Here is an 11,539-nt window from a genome sequence, read left to right as displayed (position 1 = left end):
ATTGATGATTTCATAGAGGAGCCTGTTGCTAAACCCAACAAAAATGGTATATAAAAAGCCAAGGACAATTGCGGAGCTTGGTGCAGTAGAACCCATGCTCTGAAGAGATTTTGGTTTCGATCCACTTGTTCCTCACATTATCTCCCTTTATTTTCCCTTTGCTCCCATCCTCCTTTGTTAACACAAAGAAAAAGAAAGGAACTTAAAATTTCGTCAAAACTAAATCTATACTTAAGCTTAACCTATAAACCATTTGAGATTTCAACAAGTTTTCATAACATGTCAAGAAAAAGAATTAAGTACAATAATAGACTTAAGAGTTGTTGGTAACAATACAAGGGCAATGATATAATCTGGCATTAAGAACAATAATGGTGGACATTTTACAAATATGAAATACTACAAGGAAAAGAAAATCCTGGAGTAGCAACACTCCCAATTATTTATTTTAGTGACTTCTTCTAGCCTAGTTACTCGGAAATCAACATGGCTCTTACATGCCCTTGTGAAATTTGAAATAGCTGTGCAATACCAAGATGTGCCATTAGAAGCCATACGTGAGTGATAAATTCTCCACCTCTTCTAAGTTGTTGAGCATGGTTAGTCCCCCTACATTGACTTGCAGCATAAGACAACATCTCAATCCACACATGACTCATTATCTCCCATTTATCAAACTTCTCTCCCTCAAACGATAGCAAAGTTTTTGCAAGACTACATGCATCAAATAGTACCGACTTGCTTTGATCTCCTTTCACTTCAACGGGTCAAATATCTGTGTTCACCTCAAGCAACTTCTTGCAAGCTTTAATTTTGTCGAATTTTGACTTTGTTTCTTCGAAAAACCTTTCTGCTTCTACTCAAGTATCCCTGAACCTGATTTGCCCAATCCCTTTAGGCATCGTAAAAGGACACATTATCAGAAGATACAACATATAATCTGATAATAACTTGCTTGTTTCACGTTGCAATTCCGTGAAAGGAGAAACATTATTATCACACTCATAGCAGAGATCTGTAGCAATGTGCCAAAGAAGAATGCTTTGATCAAATTCTATATCATTTAGACTCCACTTAAGCTGATCCTGAAGATGACCATTATATCCAAGTACACCATCACCTCTACTTGTGCACAAATCCTTGACATCCTCAATCTTGTCAACTTTTCTTGATTTTCTCTTGAGCTCTTTGAATATTAATTCTTTGCACTTGAAGAAGACTTCCTTAGAGTATTTATAGTAGTAGTTTTCTAGTAATTTGTCAACACGGAGGAGCCTCTGAACTTTAGGTAATATTTTGGGTGGTTTATCTTTCACAGAAACACTTAAAAAGTTATACTGTGCCACTAAATTGGACCACCTTTTCCTGGAAGAATCTTTTCTCCAAAACATTGGACTCTACAGGAATGTGCATCTTGTGCTTACTTAGGTAAAGGAATGCCCAGTCAGAGGAAGTCAGAACGAAGATGGCATAAATCTCAAGAATCAATGCTCCGATGAACAAGATGTAAGTTATGATTCTATCCACATTTGAATAGCGATGGTTATCACCCGTCAGGAAGGCCACGAGCAGAATGATTATGGACAAGAAACTGATGCAACGCAGAATCAAGCCTAGAAGAGAATAGATCAAGGCAGCTTTCGAATAAAGTAAATCATATATGAACCCGAGTTCCACCTCGATTACTTTGAAAGATGTTCTTGATGAAGTGTCTTGGAAGAATTCTCTGCTCTTCTTCCTGTCATCACCACTTAAGATGAGATCCGCAAAGAGACGCTTGAATGTCTCAAAGAATTCATATGCTTTAGGCAAAACCTCTGCATCAGTAAGGTTGGATTCACTGCCTATACTGTTGGAAGGATTATTTGGTTTCTGCTGATGAGCTTCTTCGTGTTCGTCAAGCATTTCCAACTGAAAATCTTCAATCCTTCCCACAGTGACTCTGGACCCTTTGGCTTGCTTAGAATCATAATCGTTCATGAATTGGGCATAATTGGGGCCTGGATCTGGACGATCAAGCATAGAGTCTCTGAAATGTTCCTTACTTGCCAACCTGAGAACCCATGTCCTTTCCCCATACTTGACAATTCCAGGGACAAACATGAAGATCGTAAGAATGGAGACTCGGCTATAAGCCCATGACCTGATCAAAACATAAACTGCAATACCAACTTTTTGGACTAGTCCAAGAAAGTGCCTGAGCCACAATTCATTATCTTCTAAGGAGTAAGCAGTGATGGTGTCCGGACCACCAAGGTGCAAAAGCAGAAATGGAGCCCAGAGAGTCGTTAGTTCGGTGCTGCCTGGCTGTCCTTGACCGTGGGAGAGGGCACCAAGGGCAATAGTTGCTACAGTGTCTGCAGATAAGTAAGACAACCAAAGAACGATTCTCACCCAGAGTGTAGCCATGTACTTTCTACGACTACCCAAGAAGATGAGAATGACTTGTAATAGAAGGCTAAGAACAACCAGAACCCGGAGCTCCCATTCATTCCAGAGCTTCTGAACCTCTTCTGAGAAAACCTCCACGATTCTTCAGCCCATTCCTTGTCTAGTAATTGAAATGATTTTGCGGTCGACAAAATTAGAGAAGAAGAAAGAAGGGCGAGAAAGAGAGAGCCCCCAAAAGTGATGAAACAAGATAAAGATATAAGGACAGTTTTGTTAGGACAACTTACAAATACCCAGCATTGATAATTCTGCTCTTGAAAAAACCTCCTCAAAGTATCATCAACTTCCGTTTGAATTTTGGCGACTGCTTTCAAATTCCGATGGAAAGATCCATCACTGAATTTAAAATAGAAGGCAAAAGAAGTAGATGAGGTAGACGAGATTTCCAATTTTCAGCTCTTTTTTCCTTGGTGGAAGTCCTCCATCCCCTCATTCTTTGGATTTGATTTTAAGATTCAAATATGCCCCGTTGCCTGTTGTGAGAAAAAAACCTTCCTGTTTTTTGTGGTCTAGTTTTTATACATGTGTAAGTACATGGATTCGGCACTTCGTGCATCCAACGGCTGAAGTGACCACCGTGTGTAAAAAGATCTTTTCATTTTAGTGAAAAGAATAATGTGGATGGATCCCATGCATTGCACTGGGGGTGTCAACGATCGGTTCGGCTTGAGTAGGTTTCGGCATGGGAAGGTTGAAACCAAAATCAAAATCAAACCAATAAGGAAATTCTGGTTTTGATATGATTTGTCGGTGATTTCTTAAATCAATTTGTAATCGGGTTGGTTTTTGTTTTTGGTCTAGTTTGGATTCGACTTTCCATATAAATGTATACAAAACTATGCAAAATTTGATTTTTTTTAATGAATTTTGGAGTGTTTCGGTTTCTTACCGGTTTGGTTCCAGTTTTGATCTGGTTTTGAATAAGTTTCTGTTTGGTTTCGGGTTCATTCGGTTTTCGTTGCGGTTCGATTTGATTTTTGGGTTGCAATACTCCAAATTGAAACCGAACCAATAAGGCTTCGATTCGGTTTGATCCAGGCTGTTATCGATTCGATCCGACTGATTTTACCGGTTTGGTTTAGGGTTTGACACCCCTACATAGCACACTGGTCGCAGGTGTTAGGAGTGTGGATGGTCTGAGGATCGACTTCTATCCATGTGTCCCCTCCCTCCCTCCCTCCCTTTCCAATCATTCCTCCTCACTTCCCCTTTAATGTGTGTGAGTAAAGTCTCCTTGCTTAGTTCCTTAGAATGTTTAGTGTAAAAATAAATAAATAAATAAATAATAAAGATTAATGTAGGACCGACATAAGGAAATGCTCTCTCGCCCATATTTGAAGAAATATGTCACTAATCAGTAGCTTTGCATGCATGTGAAGGACAATAGCAATATGTAAAAGAAAAATTGTCAATAACACTCCTGGGAGAGGGTTCTCTTCGACAACCATTTTCTAATGCAGACATCTGAGAGTTTTTCGTTTTTAATTAGTGTGATTATTTTGAGATTTCAAAACCTAATAGGTGTGCAAAAATTATAAAAAAATTCAGTGCTAAAAATATGTAAGTGGTAATACATATATTTAACTCCATTCCTTTTAAAATTTCCAGAACAAAAATATAGGCATAAATTTGCAAACATGTATTTAGAATATCAAGTCAAAGAAGATTCAAAAGAGTTTATGATTGAAATCAATTTTTAGGATAAAATAGTTTTCGCATATAAGAAGCGTGTTTCTGCATGTCCCCACACACGGGAGAAGACTCACAATAGGATTCAAATTGGCCCCAAGAGGCCAAGTGGTCCATTACAATATGCATTAGAGTGTGAAAATTGTCTACAGCCACTGCATTGGTGCAATGAGTATCGGGTGGCTAGGAGCCCCTTGGAGCGCGTGCCTAGATCCTCTCAGCCATCCGATGCTCATCGTACCTCACCACAGGTTGCAGAGGATGTGGACTCTATAATGGAACATTAAACAAATTTTTATTTTTAAAAGTTAGGACTTAGATTTCTAACACGGTTATGAATGCGCATGACAATCTTTCTCTTGTTAAAAAGGGGCAAATATAATATTACAAGTTGAGCCGATGAAGTCACAGAAAGCAAGACTGAACTTCGTTCTATTTTTCCATTTTTACCTGGGGACAGTATTGTTGAAAAAAAGGTAATAGTCAAGTTGAAACCGGCTCCCTTGAGACTCGGAGAAATCTAATTCTTAAACCTTGACTGAAAGTCTGAAACAAATAATCAGAAAAACATGATAAAGAAAAATGCAAAATGTGGGATTATGTAGCAGCGGAGTCCTAATGAATATATATATGAATTGCAATCGAAACAATTTAGTAATGGACCACAGATAACATGGCAAGATTTTAACTTAAAATAGCATTTTTTTTATGCCCTGTAGAGAGAATCACCTACCCCGTAATTATTTCTGCGTCTCTAAAGTTGTATCCTACAAGCTAACAGCAGTGATCCTTGTTCTTTCTTTCTTTTTGAGTTCCCTCTCAAAATATGTCACAACATTGATTCCATGTGCCCATTTTTGGAATGGGGAAAACTCAAATACCTTCAGGAAAATGCATCTCATTGCATGGAAAAATATCTATTGACCATGACAAATTGGAGGTTTGGGTCTAAGGGATGCCATTGGCAGAATAAAGTTCTTTTGCTGAAACTTTGATGGAGACTTCCTATAGAACCGGATGCTATCTAATCCAAAGTTATTCGAGCTAAGTACTGCTACTAGAAATCTCTTTTTGACCCTAAGGTCTTAAATTGACATGGATCATGGATTTAGAATAGTGTGGTATCCATCCCGCCGCTTCTTAAGAAATGTGTTATCTCAATAATATGGAATGGCAATGATAATTTTTTCTGGTATAATCGTTTGGTAAATTCTGGCAATTTTGACCCACCAACCTGTGACTCATCCTCCTTCAACCCTCTTGATAAGGTTTAAGACGCTCTCCAAAGTGTAGATGTCCATCTCTGTTCATGGTAGCTCATGAGACAAAGGAGAATTTTAGCAGAAAATAGGCATATAAACTACATAAACTTGGAATTAAGTAAAAGAAATAACAAAAATATGATTACCAGTAATGCAATAGAAATTGATAAGACCAGTTAGCATGGATTGGTTCAGAGGCGAGGTGTTTTTCTTCAAGAGATCCATTGCGCCCAGCGATTTACATACTGAGATTTTCACAACGAACATTGGGTCGTGTTTGGGGGGAGGAATCCTTTATTCCTATCTCTTCAATGCAGCCCTTGCGAAGGATATTGTTTCCAAAGTTGCTTGGGAGAAGTAAAAAAACGTACTTTGCATTTGGGATTTTCTCCCACTAAATTCTAATTGCCAATTGACCAGATCATATCAAAGTATTGGACATGGGTCTCCCACTTGTCCGAAATTCGAGGCAGTTTAGAAAAAAAAAAATTATTTATGTCAACTAGATTGTTCTGGCCTGTAAATAACACCGTCACTCTCAGAAGAAAAAGACAAAAGAATATGTGTATCTGAGTTATACACATGTTTAAGATTAATAAAACACACACTAAACCATAGAAGCTATATGATAAAGAAGATGAAATTTGGATCTGACGCTTATATACTTGGAAAAAGAGGGTTTTGCTTATAAGTGGTAATGGCCATTACACCATAAGCACCGAGATAACAGTGACGGAATCTGGATTGATATATGAGAAATGCAATTTGCATTTGAAAAAGGGAAAACAAAATATTGCAGAAAATCAAAGAGAGAGGTAGAGACGTGACTTCCTTCTCTTCTCTGTTCGTATAACCCATCTTTGAAAGTGGATTAGATTCCCTGTTCGCCTCACATTTGAAAAGGCAAAATCAAATATTGCAGAAAACCAGAGGGAGAGAGAGACTGAGACTTAACTTCCTCCTCTTCTCTGTTTGTCGCTTTGTCGACTTGTCTAGACTCTTCATGATCGACATTGCCTCCTCAAAAAAAGTGAATACGTAATTTTAGAAGTAGTATGATATGATATATTTCTCCATATTCTAAAAAAGATCAAAAAAATATTTTATTGAATGGACAAGTTTTCTTGCGCCCATGGTGAATGAGAATCCATTCACTGTGGGGCTTGAGATGCGTATGGGGGAAAATTTTTGGCTGCTACCCAGGTTGCAACCAAGTAGTTGCAACCTCCTACTGGCGGACAAAGAAATGGAATAATTTATTTCCCCTTAGGGTTCATAAATACCCTTATAGGTTATAGTATTTTCCAAAATAATCTATTAGATTACATTTCGTTAGCTGCCACAGGGTAGGAGTGTCAATTTGTGGCCCGAACCGGGTAAACCGACCGGGACCGAACGTTTAAAGACCGGCCCGGCCCGGACCATTTATTAAACGTGTCGGGCTTGAGCCCGGCCCGTTTATAAATGGTTGGTCTCGGTTTTGCTACTTGAACCGTCGGGCGCCCGACTGAGACCGACCAAATAACGCCCGACCGAGACCGGCCTATTGTGCACCGACTTGGCCCGACCCTTTAATGATTGTAGAATACCTATTTTAAGCCCCAAATTAAAGAATAAAAACTAAAAAGTAAAGACATGTTCACATTTTAAATAATGGTTATATTTTGTATCATTTATTGATTTATTGTCCTTTTTTTGGGCTTGCATAAGTGAGCCGGAATATAATAGCACATTTTAAAGAGGGCCCGTTTAAAAACCGGTTAAAGCCCGTTTAACATTAAACATGTCCGTAGCCCGGTTAAGGCCCGATTAAAGCCCGATTAAGGTGGCCCGATTATAACCCGAGACCGACCGACCGAATATAAAGTGTACCATGCCCTCAATAACTAAGCCCGATTAGTTAAATGGGCGGACACGATGTAGCCTTTGAAAGTCTTCAAGCCCGATTAAGCCCGATCGAAACCGAACCGGCCCGACCGGTTGACACCCCTACCACAGGGGTTGCAGCTACTTGGCTGCAACCCGGGCAGCAGCTAAATTTCGTCTAGTATGGGGGTAATCAGGAGAATGTTTTGGAAACAAACTAAAACCCTATATGGGTTTGTGAACCTTCCCCTATGGGTGTAGGAAAACTTTTTCCTTATTGAAAATGTATAGATATTGTATACATATAAAAAACATTTATTTAGTAATTAAGGGTGTAGATGGTACATTGAATTATTGGGTCTCTACAGGCTACAACCCATGCTCAGGTCAAGTAGCATCAACCCCATTTGTTGTAGTTGTCTGAAGCATGGATGAACAAGAGATCTGAAAAGTTTGTAATGGGCCGGCAAGTGTTTCCTCTAAAGGAGTGTGGTCCCTACGCATGTGCCAGTACCAATGAAGGTGCACATGAAAGCATCAACAAAGGTGTCATATTCACATTGCATGGGGGCAAGGCACTCATTTCACTCCCTTTGCCTGGCGGCATCTGATATGCTCCCCACAAAATACTTTTTTGTTTCTTAGAAAGATATGTACACAGCGTCCACATTGGGTCATCGAGTACGGCTTCGTAGCTGCCGTAGATCTTCAAATATGTACATTAATACATAATATGTATTAGTATGAACTGCAATTGACTTTCTCTATACTCAACTGGTTATGTACTCATACAGAGCAGCTGATTTGTAGCTCATCAGTTGTCTTCTTGTTAGCATGTGCCATTTGCAATTTATGTAACCACAACGACTTGTAGAACCGACATTGATTGAGACTTAACCACTCTACTACGAATGTGGATCCTCTCCTGCAACCACAACCACATGTGAAACTGATAAGGCAACCACAACCAGAACCACATGTGATACTGATAAGGGCAACTTGCGCGGAGTAGTTTATATTTATATTTAAAGTCTTTTCTATTGGGAACCACATATGTCTGAATTGATTAGTTGTTGTTTACACAGGTAAAACTGTGGATGATGATCTTTACCACTCTTTTGATGACCGTGAGCAGTTTATGCTTTCTTCTCGCTTTATATTGAATTTCCACCTGTTGTTTACACAGGAAAAATGGCTATGATCAGAAACAATGCGGCTGCTAAAGAGTTGATGATCTCATACACTGTTCAGGAGGATTATGAAAAGCTTCTGAGTATTGTAAGAGAGACCAAAGTGATATTTATGGATGTAGAACGGCGGAGTTTGCGGAGATGGAATCCTAGAGTGCATGTTTGTTTGAAAAAGATTAACGAATTATATTACGAAGCAGTTGACGTGTTAGACAAGTTGTCATATGAATCCACCACGAGAATTATTCAAATGAAGGAGGAGAAGGCGGAGATGGAAAAGTACTACTATTACTATTGCATGATCAACAGAAAGGTATGCAATATTACTAATTCATTGTCACTACTTTTATTCCGTGGCGGCAGAATGTCTCGTAAAATCAAGAATTTCCAACATGTGCTAGATGAGATGAAACGGAAATTGAAAATGGAATTCCCCGATATTGATTATTCCCATGAGGTTCAAATAAATGAAATAGGCGGAGGCCAAAGCCCAGTACTTATAAATACCGGTGATATTGATTATGCTTTCCAACAATTATATAATGGAAGGGATGAAGTAGTAGTAGTTGGAAGCAAGGCGGAGGAGGACAAAAGAAAGATTGTTAATATTATTATTAATAATCAACAACAAATTCTCATCTCTGTCCTCCCTATACTAGGATTGGAGAATATTGGCAAAAAAACACTAGCAAAGCTAGTCTTCGATGATGAGCCAATTAAGTCGCATTTTGATCTCAGATTTTGGGTTGATAATGTGTGGTTCTTGGACGTGAGAAAGATTGTAACAGAAATAGTTCAACAGTCTCTTAGAAGAAGTATGGGTGTTGGTGATTTACAGCACATGTTAGAAGAGATTTTGAGTGGGAAAAGGTTTTTACTTGTATTGACTGACGTGTGGTTATTGGGGGTAACAAAAAAAGAAGCTAAAGAAACATGGGATAATTTAAAAACTTTGTTAAGAGTTGGCTCCAAAGGAAGCACAATTATTGTAACAACAGATTATCTACCAACTGCAAGAATAATGGGGACAATTCCACCATATGAATTAAGCAGATTATCAATAGAAGAAAGTTGGGCATTGTTCAGGAGAAATGTATTTGGGAGAGGAAGTGCAGTACTAGAGACTCCAGATCTAGTCAGAATAGGATTGGAAATTGTTAAAGAATGCCAAGGTTTTCCGTTCGCTTTAACAATTCTAGGTGCCATGATGCGCTTCAAGACAAATATACATGACTGGACAACTATCCTAAATACTATGAAAGCACTACCTAGCAATGGCGATTCAGTTATTGAGTCTGCACCGAAGATTTGTTATAATGACATGGAGTCACCGTTGAAGCAATGCTTTTCATATTGCTCAGTATTTCCTAAGGATTTTATTATTGAAAAGAAGAAATTGATTCAATTATGGATGGCTCAAGGTTTCCTAGAACAAGAAGCATCATCATCATCATTGTCCATTAATAATAATTGTGGTGGAGATCATGATGATGTAATATTAATGGAGGAGGAGGATATAGGCAATGCATATTTCAAATCATTGGTGCTTAGGTCCTTCCTTCGAGTTGTCAAATTCGATGATAATGGTGAACCATTAGAATGCACGATGGATGCCCCTTTACATAATTTTGCATGGGTTACTCCATCAATTTCTAGTCGGTCCCTTCTTGATGTTCCTGATGATATTTTTATTCATGGCCCCTTTTCTAAGAGCCTACGTGTACTAGAACTCAAACACGTCAACAAAGATGAGTTGCCATCCTCAATTGGAGAGTTAATACACTTGAGGTATCTTGATCTTTCCCATGGTCGGTTTAAAGCATTACCTACTTCCATTTCGAAACTCTACCATTTGCAAACTCTAAAGCTATTACATTGTAGATTTCTTCAAAGATTTCCAAAAGGTTTTGGGCGACTGCGTAACCTTAAAATCTTGACTTCATTTAAGGTGGGCAACATGAATGTAACCACCGGTGATGAAGCTGGTATTGATGAACTAGGATGTCTACTACAACTTGGAGGAAGTTTGAGTTTAATTGGTCTCGACAATGTGAAAAGTAGAGAAAATGCTAAAGCAGCAAATTTGAAGGAGAAAAGAAAACTTCAAGAGTTGACATTAGAATGGGAAGCAGATTGGCATGTTTGTACCAACGAGGAAAGCAGGAAACAAGACCATATATTGGAGGAGCTCCAACCTCATCAAAATCTGTTTCTTCTGAGGATAGTACGTTTCAGTGGCACCGAACTCCCTACTTGGTTGAATAATGGGAGTTCACATCTCTCAAATTTACAGGAACTCTCTATTTACTCATGTCACCATGTGAAGTCTTTGGATATGACAGGCTTGAGATCTCTTCGGAAATTGATGATTTCATATTGTGAAAATCTGGAGTATGCAGGAGTTGAGGGTCTCATGCACTTGGAGCTTTTGGAATTCAAGGGATGTGATAAGCTGAAATCTCTTGGAGTGAAGAAGGGCGCAAATCAGGAAGAGCATGAAGTGGGTTCCTTACGAGATGAACACATGCACAACATACCCAATCTTCGTAGTGCGAAGATGCGGATCGAAAGTTGTGATCGTCTTACAACTTTACCAGAGAAGCTCTTGCAATCACTGACGACATTGCATATAGAAAATTGTGCAAATCGAATGGTTTTGACAACAGGCTTAGAAAACCTTTCGTTGCTTCATCACTTGCAGATAGAAATTTGTCCAAATATAAAGAAATTGCCAGAGGCCATAAGACATCTCTCATCTCTTCAACACTTTACAATTAGGGAATGCCCTAAGCTTGAGTCTTTATCAGAAGAGATACAACACTGGAAATCGCTGCAAAAGCTGAGCATAGTTGGTTGTGCATATCTATGGGCTCTACCTGGGGGAATTGCAAAACTTACATCACTTAAAGAATTGGAGATCAATGGATGTGATTCATTGATCTCTTTTCCTGACGAGATGAAAGAATTGACGTCGTTACAAATGCTGAAGATTGAACAATGTTCAAATTTGAGAGCTCTACCGGACGGCCTCGCCAACCTCTCGTTACTAGAGGTATTGGAAATTTCGAGTTGCAATAGGTT

General features: G+C 38.8%; 2 protein-coding genes across 3 annotated transcripts in view; one reads left to right on the top strand and one right to left on the bottom strand.

The window, feature by feature from the left end:
- Positions 1–860: 860 nt before the first annotated feature.
- On the bottom strand, positions 861–2,409 carry LOC122082056. The gene is made up of 2 exons (XM_042649553.1): positions 1,425–2,409; positions 861–1,309 (listed from the first exon to the last, which is right to left on the bottom strand). The coding sequence occupies exons 1-2, from the start codon at positions 2,407–2,409 to the stop codon at positions 861–863; spliced, it is 1,434 nt and encodes a 477-aa protein (XP_042505487.1).
- A 5,950-nt stretch (positions 2,410–8,359) lies between these two features.
- LOC122080615 overlaps positions 8,360–11,539 on the top strand; it is a 4,329-nt gene continuing 1,149 nt past the window's right edge. For both annotated transcript variants that reach the window (XM_042647408.1, XM_042647407.1), the window contains exon 1: positions 8,360–8,771. In XM_042647408.1, the coding sequence (XP_042503342.1) occupies positions 8,460–8,771 (312 nt within the window). In that variant the 5' untranslated portion in view covers positions 8,360–8,459. The remainder of the gene's footprint in view (positions 8,772–11,539) is intronic.

This window comes from Macadamia integrifolia, chromosome 6 (genome assembly GCF_013358625.1).
Source record: "Macadamia integrifolia cultivar HAES 741 chromosome 6, SCU_Mint_v3, whole genome shotgun sequence".
Lineage (NCBI taxonomy): Eukaryota > Viridiplantae > Streptophyta > Magnoliopsida > Proteales > Proteaceae > Macadamia > Macadamia integrifolia.
The sequence above is the reverse complement of the archived record's forward strand: the minus strand, read 5'-3'. Positions and strand labels throughout refer to the sequence as shown.

Bases quoted from the DNA above. Each gene is read 5' to 3' on its own strand.
- LOC122082056 (XM_042649553.1), bottom strand. From the start codon at position 2,409: ATGGCTACACTCTGGGTGAGAATCGTTCTTTGGTTGTCTTACTTATCT. The intron at 1,310-1,424 runs GTAAGCACAAGA...TTTCTGTGAAAG, and splicing joins CTGGGCATTCCTTTACCTAA to ATAAACCACCCAAAATATTA.